The sequence below is a fragment of the Hippocampus comes genome, unplaced genomic scaffold (genome assembly GCF_001891065.2).
Source record: "Hippocampus comes isolate QL1 unplaced genomic scaffold, H_comes_QL1_v1.1 scaffold382, whole genome shotgun sequence".
Classification (NCBI taxonomy): Eukaryota; Metazoa; Chordata; class Actinopteri; order Syngnathiformes; family Syngnathidae; genus Hippocampus; species Hippocampus comes.
The window spans coordinates 703,485-723,737 of NW_017805156.1; the positions used below are offsets into that span (position 1 = coordinate 703,485).

A 20,253-nucleotide genomic window follows, 5' to 3' on the forward strand; every position below is an offset into this window, starting at 1 on the left:
CTTGTCAGCTATGCAAAGCTAGCTAGCTAGCTCAGCTAGCCAAACATGTCCACTCCGTCAGCAGGCTCACAAACAGTATTTTGCCGTTTGCACTTTCTCCTTCGTGTTAAAACAAACAAACAATCAAACAAAAACTGTTGAAGTTTGAGCAGTATGATGGGAAGGCAAAGTTGACTACTGCTAGCGAAACAAAACAATGTTGTGAAACTCACAGAATGCAGCGCCAGTGACCTGGGCGAGCACCGGAAAAATAAATGGACGAGTCAATTCAAATGTACAAACATACTCCATCGCAAGACCAATTTCCCCGAATGAATTAGTGCCTTGGCTGCTCACTTTGCAAAGGAACAGGTAATCATTCCTAATCGCATTGTCTGCGCGGCTCGGAAACATTCAAAGGCTGATTGCCTCCCGTAACAGCTGGCCTCTCCTCAGACCACACATCATTTCAGAAAAAGCCACTGGGGGCGGCGCCGCACTTTGCCGAAATATTCCATTCGGTCGTGTGGTTGGCGGAGCCGCAAACGGCTTCGGCGCGGCGAGCGGTTTCTCATCTATTTTAACGGTCCGATCTCCGCAATTAAAATGGTCTGGCCGCGGCCTCAGCGACGATTTCCGTTGGGCTAAATTTGGCCAGATGAAATGTCAAATGATGACACGCAGGAAGAGGAAACACTGCAAAGGCAGACGGGGACAAAAGCAGACAATTGAGTCCTTAAACACTGTCTGAATTTGTTCCAATAATTACCTCGGCCTTGACTGTCAGACGCAGTCCTCACACCCCACACACAATTTCTCTGTACTCGTCTCCACCTGCAAGTCTGTAAGTCTGGTCACGTCCAGGCTGTCTGAATGCGTGACCTTCTCAAGGTCAAAGTGGACGTACTTTAAAAACCGGACCTTGTCAGGCAGTGTGCCGGGTGGTTGGGTGGTTGTCGCCCTCACTGGGGGTTTGGAGGATGAAGGGGGGGATCTCAAACAGGGTTGTAATAGTTTTGGTGTATTTCTTGTGTGCAAGATTATACATATGAGTGACAAAAGCAGGGAAGCCATTCCAAATACGCAAGCGCGGCTGTCGCCTTGGAGCGGCGACATCTGATTGCGCTTTTTTTTATTGGCTGCCGCAAGATGACAGTTTTATCCTGTTAGTTTGCGTTAACTAAAATAAGCATCTCAAATTATCTTTCATCAGTGACATGAAAGGAAATAAGGATAAACAAGCCTGCGAGTATTGTCATCTGTCTAGCAGTGCTGCTTCATCATTTGTGTTCGAATACCCATAACTATCGATGCTAACTGTTAGCTTGTCTATAGCATTTTGTATTGTCAGCATTAAGCTTAGCTGACTTTCCTAAGGCGAAGCAGTGGCGGCTTTTAAGATGTATACGTCGTGTAATTCGCTTTCATTGAGCGTGAAAGTAAATTTCAACTGGGAGTAACCACAACAATGTTAATTAATATTAATGTAATGCATCTGGATCGATAAATCATGCAACGCCGTCACATTGATAGATGGATGTAAAGGCGCTCAGAACAAAGGGCGGGTAAAAAAAAACGCATGCACGTCAATACTGACGACGGGCTATTGGGATGGCGACATGATACATGGGATCAATTACGATGATTTGATTTTTTTTTTTTTTATACATTCCAATTATGACAGCAAAAACAATAAGGCGAGAAGACACACTTCCCCCGTCTCTCTGTCTCTCTTTCTCTCGCTCACTCTGTCTGTGTCTCTCTAGGTGGGCAAAGACTGCAAGATTAAGGGTTATGCCTCTCACCAGAGCTACATGGTTTACTTCGGGTAAAACAAGCGCACTGAATAGCACATGACAGCGGGAGGAAGTGAAATGAGGTGCCGGGTGTCAGGAGGAGGTGGATAATAGAAACACAGGAGGGAGAGGAACAGCAGGAATTGGCCTTATTACTTGCAACGGAAGGAGGCAGGACAAGGGGAGGAAGACGAGAGAAAGCCAGCGATGTAGTCCTGCAAGTGAGGACCGAGAAATGGCAGACAGACATATGAACTGTTGAGGAATAAAACATGGCGCCAGATTGATGAAGAGACAAAAAGGAGCGATGGCCGTCGCCACTGCGCTGCCATTTTTTTCCCCACGCCCTCCTTCCAGCTCCACCGTCCACAGTTTGTTGGCTCAAAAAAAAAATCAAGGTGTCGCTTTAACGCTCCTCCTCTGTATTTCCCGCCCGCCCACCCTGCCGGCGTGCAGTCCAGCCTTTGCTGTACTTGCGTCTCTGTCAATAAGACGGAGCACCTTTTCCACACTATGACAATCCATCACTGCTTGTCCTCTACGACGTTTACTCTTATTCCTGCCGGTACACGGAGACTCAGCCCTGGATTTTGTCGTGGCATCACTCCTTGAAGTGCATTGGAGACCAGTGTAAGTCACTGCTTGAGGCTGAGCAGTTAAACTCAATTGTCACTGGAAGGAGGAATCTAAACTTTAAACCAATGGAACACCACCCCATAAACATGTAACGTGAATTTAATACACGACAGTCTGCACTCATGCCAGACAAAAAGTCTTCACAAAAGCTAACCACTGCAATTACATCATCAACATCATCATAGCACTTTTTTTTGAAAGATTTTATAGAGCCATGACTAATGCAATGAATAAAACTGTTCAACACTTTGAGGGCTGCAGATGTGAAATGCCGTCAACGGGAATCCTAACGAGGAGCGACGACGATTGACGTCAACAACGTTATTTAGGGTGGGGAGGTAAAAAAAAAAAATCACTATTAATGAAAAAAAAAAGCAAGTTTGTGTTTGTCAGGTTGAATCTACCACAAAGAGTGTTAAAAAAGAGAAAATATGAGAGATTATTTAAATTTTGAATTAAAGGAGTGACGTACATACATAAACACAAGCTCACACATACAAACATGCAGACGCACACACACACACACACACACACACACACACACACACACACACACAAACGGCTCACATGTACGCACGCACACACTACTAAATACTACTACTACTACGACTACTGCTGCTACTAATAATAATAATAATAGTAATAATAATAAGAATAATAAATACCTTGCTAATAATTTACAAAGTGTGTCAAATGATCCACCTGCACAATCCAAAATTCTTTGACTGGCACATTCAGAGCGGTATCAAGACTTTGTTTGTGATTATGGTGGACTTCAACTAAATTGCATCACTTCTTGAAAGTGATGTGAAAATTCAGGCCGCTTCAAAAAAATATCTAGAAGTACCTCAAAAGTCCCATAGGGTTTTTGAGGCTTGTCAAATGTTAAAAAAAAAAAAAAAAAAAAAGTATTCCAAGGACGCCCCTGTCATGGTGCAGGGTAAATATTTGGAATGTTGTCCACTTTTTTTTTTTTTTTGCCTGACCTTGCTTTTCATGATACTGTCGTTTGAAGACAATTTCTGTTATTTTTTAACAAGTCTAAAACTGAGAAAGAGGTAACAAATTGTCAACGCCAATAAGACGCACCCGCGCCCACGATGCCCTTGGCGCTGCTCTTGATCAATCATTTATTCATCCGGCCCCTCAAACTGCTCCATCCTGGCATTTTTGTCTTGATTGTGTTTGGCTCATTCATAATGTATGGCGACTGGGGAGGTTTTCACCGTGTCAACATGTTTCATAACTCAACGGCATGGCAAAGTGGTGCAAGCGAGTGCGAGAGCGGGGTGGGGGTTTGGGGGGGTAGGTGGGAGGTTTTCGATGTGAGCCCAGATAGCGGCACGAGAGAGATGAAAATAGGCGAGCGCAGGGTGGGATTTTGACGGCGCCACTGGGGGTGAAGATGAAACTGTAAAGGATGAGGAAAAATATGTACATCGTTTGAAGACTCCTTTCGGGTGGGCGGTAAGAGCCGATGCGGTGAAGAGAAGGAAGACGGGGTGGAAAGCAGGCAGAAAAGTCACCCGAGGAGAAAGGTCGCAAGCTATTTCATGGCCATGCAGCTGGGATTTTTTTTTTGCGGGGGGTCCAGAATACCTCTGTAGTATAAACCCACACGGGGAGTAACATTGCCTGAAAGTGAGAATATGTCATCTGCCTCAAAGCAAATGGAAGTGCACGCTGCGCTTATTTCCGGATTATACCCCAATATGGGAGTTAATGATGATGGGCTGTCGGTAATTGAATCACATAACCAAACAAATGTGGGCGATAAATGAACGTCTTGATTGAAACGGAGCTTTGCGCACATAAAAACCAACCGTTTCCTCCTCTCCCCCCCCCCCAGACCCACCCTCCAAGAGACTGATGATTTGTTTTATCGGGAAGTCAATAGCGCGAGGCAAATTAAATCATATTTAAAAAGGAGACAAAGGCAACGGCTGCGATTGGTGTACAGCATCCCCCGACTGCACAGATGAGACACAAGCACGAAAAGGAGCGCTCGCGGCAACGTCCTGCAAGTGGACTTACAAGATGACAATTACGCAGTGGTCACATTGTGCTGAAATACATTCAGCAAGCACATTTCCGTCGTGGCTTTTCTTCCCGGTGCGCTTATCATCGTCCCTAATAAAAAGATACGCACTTGTACTTTTATGGACTCTTACCGGCCCTCATTACCGCTGAATTGCTTGCAAGGCCCTTGAGATAAACAAACATGTGGAGGATGAGTGATAAAAAGTCAGGCAATGGTGAGAGAGTTGAAAAGACACCATTCAAAACTGTATGTGAGCTGCGTTCACCAATAATGCCAAGCATTTACGATAAAGTGAATTTGAGATTCCATTGGTCCGTGCATTTGGTATCAAATATTTCTACAATTGAGTATGATATCAACTTTTTAGTACCCCGCTGATTATTCAAGTAATCGGACGCAGCTTCGGTGACCTTGAGTGTGTACGTCTTATAAATGTGGTGAGTGACGTGGGTGTCAGTGAATGAGAATGTAGAGTTGGCTAACCGTGTGGCCAAGCTGCGTTTTGAGTTACCATGGGTAAGCTTGAGAATGGAAAATTTTAGGCTAACACGGAAGCCTCAACATGTTTTAGTGCAACTGCTGCAAGTCCTACCTCGATCCTGCCGGTGTCAGGCTGGAAGCCCCTGGCCGGGTCCTCGGTGGTCACCCTGCACTGGATGGCGCAGCCGTTGACCCGGATCTTGTCCTGTCTGAGGCCCAGTTCTGGCAAGCTGCGGCCGGAGCACACATGCAGCTGGGCGTGCACCAGGTCCACGCTGAGAAGACACAGACAACGCCGCTGTTAATGGCGCCTGCTGATTCCACCTTTTCTATTGAAAACTGCACTAAGTAGCTCCTCCTGGGCTCAAATCGAGCTAGCGAGCGCGCAGATTCGTCGTGGATGAGTGACTTTGTAAAGCACATCCCATTTGGGCAAATGAAATCCGCCACGCGTGAAAGGAAACGAAGCCCACCTGAATACGCCGTCAAATAAGAAAACAAATTTGATTAAAATACAAAAGGTGTAATGTGATCATGTAAGTGCCTCTCCCGAGGAAAGCCTGAGTACACTCAAAATGCAAATCATTAATTCCAGTCTAGTCTCGTGTCATTGGAGTGCTATTAAGGAAATCAGGTTGGAGATTATGATTGAATGCAAGTCGGCCTGAAAAAAAGCCCGACAAATAACAGCACGTTCACTGATAGAATGAAAAAAAAAACCTCATTTACATATTTGTTCCAGCCTCTGATTGGTTGGTAGGAGCAAAAACTTAATCGAGCCCCACACATTAATACAGTTAAGAATCAGCATCTCTGCTGAGTACCGCATACCATATTTTCCGCACGATAAGGCGCACCTAAAAACATTGTTTTCTCAAAAGCTGACAGTGCACCTTATAATCCGATGTGCCCTATATATGGATCAATATTGCAATTTCTTGGACATAGTATTTTAAATGTTCTGTAAAGAGCTTTGTTGCAGCTGCAGCCCGTTGCGAAAGCTCTATATGAATAAATCTATATTGTATTGTATTCCCTTTAGCGTAGCCCCATCTAGTGGATGCATAACGCAACCGCAGCCACTATTGTGGCATCTATTCTATGCGCTTTATGCGTCCTATATATGAAAACGGTTTTAAAATAGGACATTCATTGAAGGTACGCCTTACACTTCCGAAGCGCCTCATAGTGTGGAAAATACGGAATATATCTTTTGTCATGATTCTGAACTACTCCAGTTGCCTGCTGCTTCACATCCTGCACATGGGAGTTTATTTATTCCTACTTGACGCCAATGTCGAGGAAAAGAAGACAAGAAAAAAGGGAGCGAAATCCTTCCCGAGCTCAGATAATTGACCTTTCGGACTAAAATGCACAGCGGTAAACTCAACGGACCGAAGGATGCGCAACAACCAGAAGCTCACCGTCTTCGCCCGCTCGCCTCAATTAGCGCTCGTGTCACACTGGCCGAGCAGAAGGACAATTATGCAGCAGCCTGTTGTGAAATGTGTTGCTGCAGCAAGACGAGTCACAGACAACTTGACGCTCATGTTGTCCTTCCGACGGCTCCGCTGGCACCCTAAAATATGAAGTATGCCTTTGCCCACAGTAGACTGACATATGTTATTCACAAAACCTCATTTACATATTCGAGACAAGCGTCCCATATGGAAAATGACTTTTTTTTAAAAAAAAGTCATGAGCACATCTGAAAACTTTTTTAATGACAGAAATCAAATCATATCGACTATTTAGGCATAACTCCGACATTTTGAAATCCCAGACAAAGGGAGCCTAGAGGGGCCCCGGGAAATTCATTGTAAGCTAAATACGACTTGGACAAATGAAGGAGCCGGCAGCTGCATCTGTCCTTCAGCGCGGCTCGTTACTGTTCCACAATAACAGCCTTTTGTGTCATTAGCAACTTGCACTTCATACAAATAATGAGACTGCCAAGTCGAAGAGAAACGTTGCAACATAAGCGGGGCAAAAGAATAAATGTGGGATTCAACCCCAAGTGGATGCAGCGGTATGCTGTAATTAAGCGCAAAGTATTAAAAGGGAGACAGTCAAGCTAAGTTCTCTTTTCCTTGAATTTTCAATGCATCAAGGACTCTCTAGCTAGAGGATCATTTCACAGAGTCTTACGATGGCGTTGCCATACGTGATGTTCTCAAGTGTCAATCTATTTATTTCTTGCCATGCCGAGATGTCAAGCCCGATGCTGTGCGTCTATTTTTCTTGCCAGCAACTCCAGCTGAGCACTTGAGCATTTTTTTTCCTCCCGGGCCCTTGAATGGCTGCCAAGATTCTATTTTATCGCTGCCGGTCGAAAAGACAAAGATGCCTCGAGGAGTACCGGTCTTCTACCTTACACACCGTGCTCTATGTCGGATTTAAAAAGGTCCCGATTGGCTATCCAGGCCTAACAGATCAGGAAGTGGCAGAAGTCCAGAAGTCATTTTGACAGTCAGAATGTTCTCGGTCTGCTTGATGGGCTCTTACTTTTAAGTAAGTAGTTAGGTGGTAGCGCTCCAGAGTGGTTTCGAACCTACTTGGCAGGTAAGACTTTTTGCTCTTGAGTCCCACTCTGCCGCACAGTTGTGTGGTGTTCCTCAGGGTTCAATTGGAGGGCCCCTGCTGTGTTTATTGTATTTGATGGCAATGGGCTCCATCATAAGAAAGCATGGAATTTCCTTTCAAGGATATTTCTCCTTAATGCCACAAGAATTGACAAATTATGGTGTTTGTTCCTTTTTTTGGGGGGGGTTGTTGTTTTAGCTTAGGGAGCTGGCTCAAGTATAGCCTCTCATTTCACCACAACACTTTGAAATAGTATTCACTGCCTTTATTACATCTCGGCCGGATTGTTGTAACACACTATATTTTTGGAGTCAGCAAGTAGGGCTTCAACGGTGTCCAGTTGGTCCAAAATGCTGATGCTCCCCTCTTAACTGGAGCTCATAGGAGGGAGCACATAACTCCAATTCATGTCTCCATTCACTGGCTCCCTATACATTTTAGAGTTCATTTTGTGATTTTTTTTTTTTAATTTGTCTTTAAAAGGTCTCGCCCCATCTTACCTCTCTGAGCTCCTCCATCTCTACGTACCTGTCCGAGGCCTCAGGTCTTTAAAGGTACCGACAACTAAGTGGATGGGTTGGCGATTTTGCCATTGCCAGTCCCACTCTTTGGAATGACCTTCCGTTAAACGTTAGGCAAGGCCCCTCTATGTCCATAACTCATCTTCAAACCCATTTTTAAACTTTGGCTTTTGACTGAGCATGAGACTGATCGCTGTTTTAATGTTTTATTGTGGTTCCAGTTTTTATGTGAACATATCTCGTTGGAACTGGCATGTTACAATACTTTGTCCAACAGAGAGAAAAATTCAAGTCAGAAATCAATACCAGTGGCACGCCACAACTGAAATGAAAACAGCTTCAACCGGCTCCCTCAAAGCATGATTTGTTTCACTGGACGTTAGCATGTGTAAACACCAATTACTTTTTGCCATTTAAAAGAGGTGCTTGATCCCTCGGGTCAAAGGGTGCAATAACTGTTTTTGTCAAATGCAAAGCCAATTAGAAGGAAAAACACTCTTCAGTCCGCAAAGGCCACAGAGGACGAGTGGATCACACTGATAAAGGTGGAGCAGCACCCTTGAGCTCCCCCCTGCCCCCTGTATCACTAAAAATAAAACACGCTTATGTAATACAGAATGCTTATTTTGGGTGTAATAAGTGACAAAGCGTGCGCGCGCACGGACACGCACGCACGCACGCACACACACACACACACACACACACACACCTGGTGCAGCATATATACAGTTGCATATATAAGATAAGATAACCTTTATTTGTCCCTCACTGGGGAAATTTGCAGTCTACAGCAGCAAAATTGGGGGGGAGGGAAAAAAAATGCTTATATGTTATATTTTATATTGCATTCTGTACCGTGTACAGTTCATTTTTAAAAAAAATATTTGTGCATGCAAATACTTAATTTTTTCTACTTTCTTCCCTCCAAATTTTGCTGCAGTGGATTGCGAATTTCTCCACTGTGAGACAAATAAAGGTTTTCTTCTCTTATCTTACACACACCCCCGCAAAAAAAAAAAAAAGAAAAAAACGAAGCCTCACTACATTATAACAGGACAGTAGCCTTATGATCACAGCCACCGATCACCAAAAGTCACCTCACTCATTGCCGTGAGCCAGTGAGGGAGTTCACACTGCAAGGCCTGGAGCTAAAAGGGGCACATCGAAGAAGAAAATATGATTGAGAAGAAGTCGGCAGGTAAAGCGGCGCGCCGCCGTGCTTCAATGCACGCTGACAAAGAAGCGCGAGGAAGAGACAGAGTGAGAGAGGGAGAGAGGAAGAAAAAAAGCAAACAAACAAGATGAAAGCTCTACGTTTCCCACTGAAGGCGAGGAGTGGGGAGAGATGAGGCAGTGGGAGTGTGGAAGAGGATAAACAGCTGCTTTCAAAGTGGAGAAAGTGGGGTGTGGAAAAGGATTGGATTTGGCCCCACTCAAAAGGGGGAAGACACTGAATGAAAGGAAGGAGGTGGTGGGTGGAAAGGAGGAGGAGGAGGAGATGGTGATGGATGTCCAACTGATTAGAGGGACGGAACGCGTGGTGCAAACGGCGCTAAATGCTAAAGCTCAAGCGTACACAATCGCAATCGACTGCTTAACGACGGTTGCTGATTTTGTTACAAGTGAGGGTCACATGATTGGTACTGGCTCGACACAGCAGCTCTGCGAAAGGTTTTCGGTGAAAAGGAGGGACGAGTAAACACAAACGGGTGGAAGAAGAAGAAGAGGAGGAGCGGGTGGAGAAAAGTGGCCCATGAGAAGGATTAAAAAAAATGGAAGCAAGGAGAGAGGATGGCGTAAGTATGAATAATCACACGAAAAACAGGTGGTGAGGAAGGCGTCGAGGCTCTTGTATGAATTTTCATGAGATGCTTTTCGACGGCAAACAAAAGGAAAGAGATCGAGATGGAGGTGAGCCGCGTGCGATGGAGAGGGCGGGGGGAAATAAGAAATTGGAATCACTGTGGCATGAGGATGGCATTCCGACATCAATTTAGGGAGGAGGCCAATGCAAACAAAGCGTGCACTGGAATGGATCGCAGACTCTGAAAAACATATTCAGCAAAGACGGGAAATACAACAGCGCCGCGGCTACTCGTCCCTCTCCGCGCCTCCGGTTTCAGGGATCTGAACCCGACTCACTTTCAAACGACTGGGGGCGACGTAGGTCATCGCCCCGCATAATTATCATGGCGCCGTATTTGGCAGCCGTCTGTAAGAGCTCAGCTTTATTTTTCGTTGTTTGGTGTCTTTCGTGTGGACATTATTTATTTTATTTATTTATTTATTTTAGCGTTTTGGCCACGACATTCGTCGAAGGAGAAAAATCTGTGCTTGACGGTTGCACCTTCTCGGCAGCACGAATGTACCAGCGCTGATTTTGATCGGGGGGGAATGTCGGCGCTATTTGACTGTCGCCGCTCGACAGACCCGGGACGCTTGTGTTTTTTGCGCCTGTAATGGGCAGCATTTTTCACAACGCCGTTTTGTTCGGCGGAGATGTCGGCGCTGTTAGACAGTCTGCGTTGGTGCGGCTGGATGGATGGATGGCTGCCGGAGCCGAGGTTGAGGAGAGAGGAGCGTCGGCGCGGAGCACGGACACATATGTGGAACCGGGAGCCGCCGCTTGGAATTGAAGCGGATTTACATGGGACAGGAGAAGGGAACCACTCTTTTTTTTTTTTTGTCAATTGTATGACCGTCCACGTTTTGTGTTTGCGTTCTGCTATATTTTGTTAATTGTTCTGTGCAGCGCCGCGTTGCAGCTGCAAGCTGTGAAAGTGCTACATAAATAAAGATGTATTGTAGTGTATTGTCAAGACGCACGCAACTATCTGATGCGATTCCGTCTCCTTTTCGGCTCACGCGCTCCGTCATTTTCTCCTGCCTGGCAATCAGCCCCCTAATTAATTCTTGCTTCCCTTGTTATGAAGCAGATGGGAGAGTGAGGAGGGGAAAACAAAATAAGCCTGGCGTCCAGAAGGCAGCGGGGGATGAGACGAGGAAGAAGAGAAGAGGAGGAGAGACGCCTATTTCCATTAAAGCCAACATGCGAGGTCAACGGCACACACGCACACGCACCGCGACCCCTTGACGCCAATGTACGGATAGCACACCACACGAAAGCATCATTTCAGGGACCGAATGAATCATTAATGCGTCCTGCCATGCTACATTTACGCACCAACAAGTCGCCACCACATCGGATGAGGTACAGCTCCGATTAGCATACACAAAGCTACAAATATTTTTTCTACGGCGTAGCCGCGCTGCACATTTTACGTGACGCGCTAAGCACCGCAAACAATGAAAAGGCGTCCGTTTTTGGGGAATATAAAGCAAAACAAGTCAATACATGGAACTTTTAATTATTGCCATGATATCTACGCTCATTTCTGTTAGCAGTAGTCGTTAGCGTTAGGCTAGCAGACTGTTGTGAGACGAAATATAGTTTGGTTCCACATTTTTGGGTTTCAATCTAGAGCGTTTTAATTTATTTTGTTTTAGATGTCACTTTTAAACGAAGCTCCCACCGGGAGTGACACATAAAACGCTTGAAATAAGTGCCAAAGAAAATTTGCGAAGGAACACAGTGGGACTTCACGTTATGAACATAATGTTTTCCATGAGCCTGTTTGTAATTTCAAATTTTCATGAGTTGCGGGAATGAAAACAAAAGTATGCCTGAAATTGTTTTCGCCGCAAGTATAACTCAAAAGATGGTCGGCCAACTTTACTTCACACTGCTGCCGGTGCATTACATGATATCACATATGCAATATGGGCCGGAAAGTCAAGTCTATTTGCCAAGTTAATCCGTGTATTCACTGTATCAACACACACAGGCGATTTAGCACCCCACTCGGCGCTGAACATCGTTTTATTTGACATTCGGTTCGTGCGCGAATCAAATCTGTGCGCGGTATTTAATTCAAATCATCTCCATAAACGCCGGACGTCTCTCCGGCGCGCGCCGGCGATGGGAAAATTCATGAGCGGCCGGGTTCAGTTTCGACAGGAAACACCTTTGGCCTCATCGCATCTCCCTCTCCAATTCATTTTCTCTTTATGCGATTTGAGAGTTGAAAGCTTCCACTCTATAGACGTGTCGCAAACAGGAGATGTGATTGGAGAAGTTTTCAAAAGTTGGGTCACACGATAATACTGACTGATTGGGGGTGCTTAATTGCCTAATTAATATCATGGTGGCTTCGCGCCCTTGATTAATAGGAGCATATCAACTAAAACTCGGCATCACGCCACATTAGCTCGCTCGACCGACTTTTCTTCCAAACGCGAGACAACGCAAAGGGCGACGGAGGCCGCTGTCTCTCTTGCGAGCGACGTCGATGGAAAGACACGATGTACAGAAAACGCTAATGATGTCAACATCCTCAAGTCGTTCGAATCCATTTCAAGCACGCAGAATAAGCCTGACGTGATTTCGCTAAGAAGAATCATCTTGGCAGACGCCGCGTGCAATCCCACGTGTGCCGAGCACATGCAAGCAAATCGGTGCCAATGACGTGCATTAAGCGGGTCAAATCGGGATCGCGACGGAGGCACAGGTAAGTGGCTGAAGGTACTCAAGCTGTCATTTCATGCCGCGACATCACCCTCGCAGACATCCCACGGACGCGCGTGCGTGTGCGCACGGCAAATGGCGCCGACTAAACATGAGTGCAGCCGTCGTATCACTCCGAGCGAATCACTGTTGAGCAAACGAAGCGTGCTTTAGTTATGTGGGATCCCAGCTCAGGAAAAAGTGACTTCTTCATTATTGATAGTCCCCTGAGTGGCGGCAGACATTGGAATACGGAGAGGCAAAGGGAATGATGAGTTCCAAAAAGGGTGCGCGTGTGCGTGTGCATGCGCGTGTCGGGACCTTTCGATGCTCGCCATGCTCAATCCCCATGTTGGAGTCTAACCTTTGATCGCGCTCGGCTCACAATCCCCAAGAGGGCGGAATCGGTTTAGGAGGACTCCAAAAGGGGATTACTGGGTAAAATGTATGGAAATTACAGTCTAATTTATCATTTAGGTCATGGTAATTTATGTAAATGAGGGGTTTTGATTCATGCCAGCCTTGGGTTATAAAAGCATGTCTGCTGCGGCAAGACGACGCATGTTGTGAATCTTGTGTCACTCCATTTTTGTGTTTAGTTTTTGATAAATTACACAACCTTGATAATGTTCCCCGGCCGCCCAATTTTTTTTTTTTTTTTATTTGTTTGTTTTTTAATGTTGGGTTGTGTCAGGAAGTGCATCCAGCATCTGAAAATTGGGCCAAAGACATCATGCGGGGGAGCGAAGTCCTGACAACACAAGCCAAAAGTCACGACGACACAGACATAACTTGGATGTTATTGGGAAGCCCTGCTCACTTCCCGCGAGAGCAGCAGCTTTTAAAAGCAATACTCTTGATGTGGACTCGTAGTATTTGTATACCATCTATGGCTGCCACTTCCAGTTGAAATTTAACCGTCAAGCTAAACATAACTCAACTCAACTGTATTTATAAAGCACTTTAAAACACCCACCGCTGTATACAAAGTGCTGTACATGTCAAACTAAACATCAAACAAAGAGAATTATACTTTGTGTATAGAAAAGAGCATAGCTTAGTTTTTCCGTCTGTTAGCATAACGCTATGGCTAAGTAGCATCTGTGTTGCGCTGAAAATTGTGTTTTTTATATGAAGTATAATACGAGGGAGTCCTATTTTACCCGCATTAAAATACGCAATTTTGTTGTCTTTTTAGGAAGAGCAAGAAAAGATTAATTCCATTTCCATTCAGTTCAATGTGAAACGATTTTAGAGACGATGCTGTCACTTTAAACCAGCTTTTTAAAAACTATGACAAAACAGGGACGGTCACGAACTGCGACAGCAGGGTGATACCGGATCATTCTCGGTCAAACCGCAATCACCCCGAATGAACTGCTGCGCTTTATTGACGTGTACATTCCAAAAAGTGCACGGTAGCGGACCAGCGAAACGAGGCGAACGGCAATTTAAAAAGGCATATAAATGCTCGCAGAGCGACGCAAACAAAAACACCCCATCCAAAACAATGACGGGCGTGCGCATCATCGTGACAAGCATCTGTGTCATTATCATACATAACGCACGCACGCACGCACAGTTCGAGCCTTTCCAGTCGTTCGTCAGCTTGCTCCTTAATCAGTCGCCGGGCCGCGCCACTGCGCAATTACAATCACCTGAAATTTATTTCGCGGCCGCACAAAAAGCACGCGAATGCGCCGTGCTCAGCGGCGTACAGCTGTGCTTACAGAAGGACAATCCGTGCACATAAAGGCTGATTTGGACAATTACCATTCGCCACAGGAGCGACTCAAACCCTGCTACAATCGTTGTAATCATTATCAAGCCCGCTGCAGCGTATACCGGCTTGTCAACAACACAGAAATGCAAAAACAAACACGCAGCAAACGCGAGAGCGGCGGCGCGCTGGCCGTGCGCGGCGTGACGCTGAGGACTAAAGAAGGGCCAAGGCCAAGACGAGGCTGAGATGGCAGCGGGAAAACACATTCAATTATCCATGAACGACATGAATAAATGAGATCGGAGAGAAAGGGAGCAGCGAGCACGGCTGAAGAAGGGGTTAAGAGGGAATGAGTGAGACGAGACCGGACAACGGCGGGAATGGCGGCCGCTTGAATCGACACTTGGAAGGACGGTACAATGCAAGGGAAATGTGGAAAGGTGACAAAAGGGAAAAGAAGCGGACAAAGTGTGGAGAGGAGACGAGAATGCGTGACATGGACTAATGCCGCAACTTCAAATCCGCTGAAACATATCGAACTGACGCAGAGCGAAACCTTTGCCCCGCTTATTCATGATGATATTCCCACAGTAGCCTGCGGTCACTCACCTCCTCTTTACAATTCATCTCATGCCTCTTCCTTCCTCTCCTGCGTGCACACCTGACTCATTTTTCCAGGCTTTTTTTTTTTTTGGTAAATGAATGCTATGTATCTCTCCATCTTCCTGACGCTCCATCACCATTTGTGGCTCTGATGGAGAAGGACTGCAATCATTTGAGACAAATTAGTTGGCGTGCGCGCGCCTAATGTGCGGCCGCGACATCGCAATGCATGGGCTTGCACGCTCTCAAGTCCACCGTAGACGTGCGAAGTAGGATGAGTCCGCGGAGATGTGCACGTACTGGCTGCAGTGAGAGCCTGCAACAATACTTCTGTAATTGCACTGGGTCGTACAGAAAATGTTTCTTGCTTGAAAATCCTGAACATACACATATATATATATACATAATATACATACATACATAAATACACACACACACACACACACACACACACACACACATATATTACTTACACACACACACACACACACACACACACACACACACACACACACACACATGCATATATCCATACATACAGACACATACAGGTATATCCATATATACATACACATCTATCCATATATACCCAAACATATGCACACACACACATATAAATATATACACATTCATACAAACACACACACACACACACACACACACCGTAATTTCCGGACTATAAGCCGCGACTTTTGTCACACGCTTTCAACTCTGCGGCTTATTTCATGAAGCGGCTTATATAAAGACTTTTCTAACGGCCGCCTGTGTACCGTCTTTCTTTGTAAATATCTCATGTTACAATATGGGCACCTGCGGCTTATACGCAGGTGCGGCTTATGTGTGTACAAAATATTTTTTTCCTTGAAAAATGTTGTGGTGCGGCTTATAATCAGGTGCGGTCTATAGTCCAGAAATTACGGTATATATGTATATTGCAGGTTTTCACCTATTCCTGGTGAGTGGGGAAACGATCCCCGCGATAAAAGGACTGGACCGTATTACTTGTCACGATGATGGAGGGATACGCGCCGACTCGATGTGAAAGCCATCAATAAAGCGTGTCAATAGAAAGCACTTCAAGCCGATTCAAAGTTGACATTTAATCACTTTTAACTTGCGCACGCATGAACGGCATGATGATGATCATCAGCCCTGAACACAATTCAGCTAAGTGGCCTACATCCAGATTAGGGTGCGACAGCGTCATGGTTTATTCATGTGACGGACGAGTCCGTCACATGTGCGTCTCAATGAATTCATCGCATTCCTTCAATGCAGATTTGCTCACCCTTTCTTTCCGCGCTCTCATACTGATGAAGATGTTAATATGCTTCCGTTTCGTCTACTTGTTTGCAGTCTCTTAACATGCAGCAGAGCAAGTTGTCCGGGCCCTGATGGTTAACGACAAGAAAACGCAACCGTGACTGTCCAAGCCCCCGAGGTCTCGTCGTGTGTTGCCAGGAGAAAGATCTCTCCTGGCAGCACACAATGAATACGTTGTACATTGAGACAATATTTTGCACCACACTTTTTACACACAAAGGCAAGCCTGAGTTGGATCGAGCTGAGCATCTGAAGGGCTCGCCATGGAAAGCACAGCCCGCTCACGCACTCTTCACACGAGAGCAACGCAGAGATTACTCACGGCTAAATTAAGGACAAAATGAGAGAGGAGACAAAAAAAAAAAAGAAGAGTTTGATACGGAGGCAGGCTTACTGATTCTGTTTTGTTTTCTTAATGCTGCTCACACGTCTGCCACTCAAACACCATAAATTGAATGCCTGTGGGATTAAATATCACGCAGATTTTTTTTCTCTCTCTTTTACACACGCGCACATCAAGGAGAATGGACTGGATTGTGCGACACTTGAGAAGAGCAGGAAGACAGATGAAAAGGTATTAGCACGGGAGAGCCTTTGGACATCAACAGCTGTCAACACAAGGGTGGATTTTTCCATTTGTGAGCGAGAGATGTTGGTTCCTTTCTCCCGATTACGCAAAACGGTATCCCACCTACTCTCTATTATTTTTGCGGGTGCCACTAGTGTGGCGATAGAAGCTGTGGAAGCACTGTGACGTGCGAGGATTCCTTCTCTGTGGGTCTTGCGCCACCTCTCTGTGACCTGCGCGCACTCGTGGCAGACAACGAAGCACTGTAAAGCGGTTACGCCAGTGGACTATCTGAAGGGAAGATTAGAATGTAGCCATAGCTAGTTAGCCAAACGCATGTCGCAAGTGCACTGGATAATTGCGAATCGGAAAATCGACATTCGGGCCGTTTGCAGACACTCCTCAAATCTCGCGGCTCAGTGAGATACGGCCTTTAATCACACAAAAGCAAGACACACGCAAATGCAAAACACAACCCGAGATATCAAAGCGCTTGTTGGCTGCCCCACCAACTCGGCTCTTTTCCTCTATTATGGCGCAACTGCAGAATGGGACGTGGCGGCGCCCTGAAGGCTGCCCTCTACATGAGGGCTGCAATGTCCGCCCCGTGACATTCGCCCACCCCACCTCCACCTGTACTACTCTGTCCGTCTTGTATGAATGTATGCTTGCGTTCTGATTTTTTTTTTTTTTTCCCTCCAAATCCGTGCTTTGCTCCCCCGTACAGGAGCTAAGTCTGGGGTTGATTTATTGTTCCTTTCTTCTGTGAAAATGGTGCGCTTTAAAAGGAGATCCGGCAAACTCCCGTTCTGTATCCCCCTGCCGGTCACTGTTTGCCTACTGTACATCTCTTGGACGGGTTGTGTCTGCTCCGTTTCTTTGCTCGCTGTGCTATGACGAGAATTCAACTATTCTGATTGTGATTCTAAAGGCTCGAATTAAAAAGTGGGGGAGGGACAGGCTGCCAATGGGGACAGAGCAATATGAATCATGGCGTGGAGCAAACGAGGCAAAGGTGAGGTTCGGGACAACGCGATCAGGAGGGGAGATGAATGAGCGGGCCAATGATAGCATGAGGGGGCATCACATGTGACAGCAGTGATAACGGTGAGATGGATGGGCGGGCACCGAGCGGGATGAGGCCGAGCGACCTCCAGTGAGACATTCCAAGCGGGCTAAAAACGAGCTCAGTTCAAGCTGGTCTTCTCAGCGGAAGGCAGAAATAGACGAGACCCAGCAGCAGAGCTCAACGAGGGCACACATCCACAAGGCCTGCTGTGAGGATGCCAGGGAAACTGGCAGATGCAATCTCCAGCAAATACAGCGGGGCTTTGTTGATCAAACACTGACTGAAGGGGCTTTCAAGAATGACTTTAGGGGCTCACAAGCCCACCTGCAGTCCGGGGAGGGGACTAGTTTTTTTTTTTAATCTCTGCCAGTCTGGAGAGGAGCGAGTTGAAATGAGGAAAGGGATGCAGAGAAAAGGTGTGAAGTGGGATCCAGGAATATAGGACAAGAGGGAGGCTTTCACTTTTTTTGGCATGAAAATGTTGTGAAGTTCGGTGGTACCACACAGAGAGTTTGATAGAGCCGCCTTGGGAAAAGCCTGAGGACTAATGGGCTTGGAGTACAAATTTACCAAACATACTTTTTCACAATTTCATGCGTTCCCTCCCCCTTCCCCCCCTTCCCCTCATCACCCATCCCCCTGCCGCCTGTGGGCATAATCTGTCACTGGCTACCGGGGGGCTGGACTTTTGCCTGTGTAAAGGCGGTCTGTGCAAACGAGATGACGTCCACCCTCTGCCACTTCATGCAGGACGCGACTCCTCTCGGGCCAATTCAAATGGGCTTCAAGCTCCAAATAAATGCAGCAATCCTTCAACGGTGGCTTTTGGTGTATATATATATATATATATATATATATCTCAGCCCTACCCAGTAGCAGTTAAGCGAAATCTCGCTGTACTCACTCCGTGATTTCCTCTGTCACCGTGTGCTCCACCTGAAGCCGCGAGTTGACTTCGATGAAGTAGTGTTTGCCGTGTTTGTCCACCAAGAACTCCACCGTCCCCGCGTTCTCGTAGCCCACCTGCGGGAAAAGAAAAGCGCTGATTCTGTGTTGCCCCCTTGCTAAAATCAGGGTATACTTTTGCTTCCTCTGCTCTTGGCAGTTTGAATTCAATGCCAAAAAGAAAAGAAATCAACAAAGGTGGTAACAAAAAAAAGAATGGAAAGGGTAGAATTCCCACTGCCAAAAGTAGACCTATTTACTTTGTACTTATACATTCAACACATAAAAAGAAACTTCAATAAACTCGACAGGCTCAAAAACAGCAAATCCGGGACAGGGCTTCACGGAAGACAAAGTCTTTATTTGGATGTAATTAAAAAGTAAAGCAAAACTAACTTCGTTTTTTTTCTTTTTTTTTTTTTTTTAAACTAGTGAGCGACTTGTTAATTTTTTATGGGGATTAAAAAAGTGCCACAGTTGTTTTTACAAAAAGTCAAAATTAGAGACTTGGTGGCACACTGACTCCAATGAATCATCCTCACTTTGAGGATGATAACCGAAACGAATGTGCCCGCCAAACAAAAAGGAGCACCATCACCAGCACCCCTCACACTAATGATGATGGATACATAATGCTCAAGGCCGAGTCTATATCAGCTTTCACACACAAGGCCATCGTGCTCACACGCACACGCACACACACGCACACACACACACACACACACACACACACACACACACACACACACACACACACACACACACACACACACACACATGCTCTCACCGTGTCTAAGTGAATCAGTGTAACAGACTAATTTGTCACTGCTTGACAAGCGACGACAGGCAAGTCGACGGGCAACACCATTTTGCTTTGACATACAAGTTCAATTTGTTTCATGATCCCCCAAAGCTCGGGACCAGACGATGTAATTAGCCGATATTAGCTTGTTCAAAATTGGATAATTTTTTTGGGGAGGTCTGTACTTCATATCTTTATTTTTGTAAGCGTGAACACGTGAATTCTCAAAGTTGGGTCATTTTAATGAAAACAATTCACTATATTTTTACACATATAAATATACCATATTCTCCGTACTATAAGGCGCTCCGGGGTATAAGGCGCACCTTCAATGAATGACCTATTTTAAAACTTTTTTCATATATAGGGCGCACCACTTGATAAGGTGCATAGAACAGAAGCTGCAGTAGTGGCTGCGGTTGCGTTATGCGTCCACTAGATGGAGCTATGCTAAAGGGAATACAATACAACACAGCTTTATTTATATGGTGGGGGGGCAACCCTTTTTCACGGTTTTTCACTTATCATGGCAGGGTCACGGTCCCCATTAACCGCGATAAGTGAGGGAACACTGTAAATCGCAATATTGTGGAAAACGGAGTGCAATGTCTAACTCGAAC

The 20,253-nt window shown here is 45.8% G+C and overlaps 1 protein-coding gene across 1 annotated transcript in view; it reads right to left on the minus strand.

The window, feature by feature from the left end:
- LOC109515072 (pyruvate carboxylase, mitochondrial) overlaps nucleotides 1-20,253 on the minus strand; it is a 134,926-nt gene that overhangs the window by 96,874 nt on the left and 17,799 nt on the right. Inside the window, 2 exon segments of the mRNA XM_019868643.1 lie at nucleotides 5,045-5,207; nucleotides 18,791-18,909. Coding sequence (XP_019724202.1) covers nucleotides 5,045-5,207; nucleotides 18,791-18,909 — 282 coding nt within the window.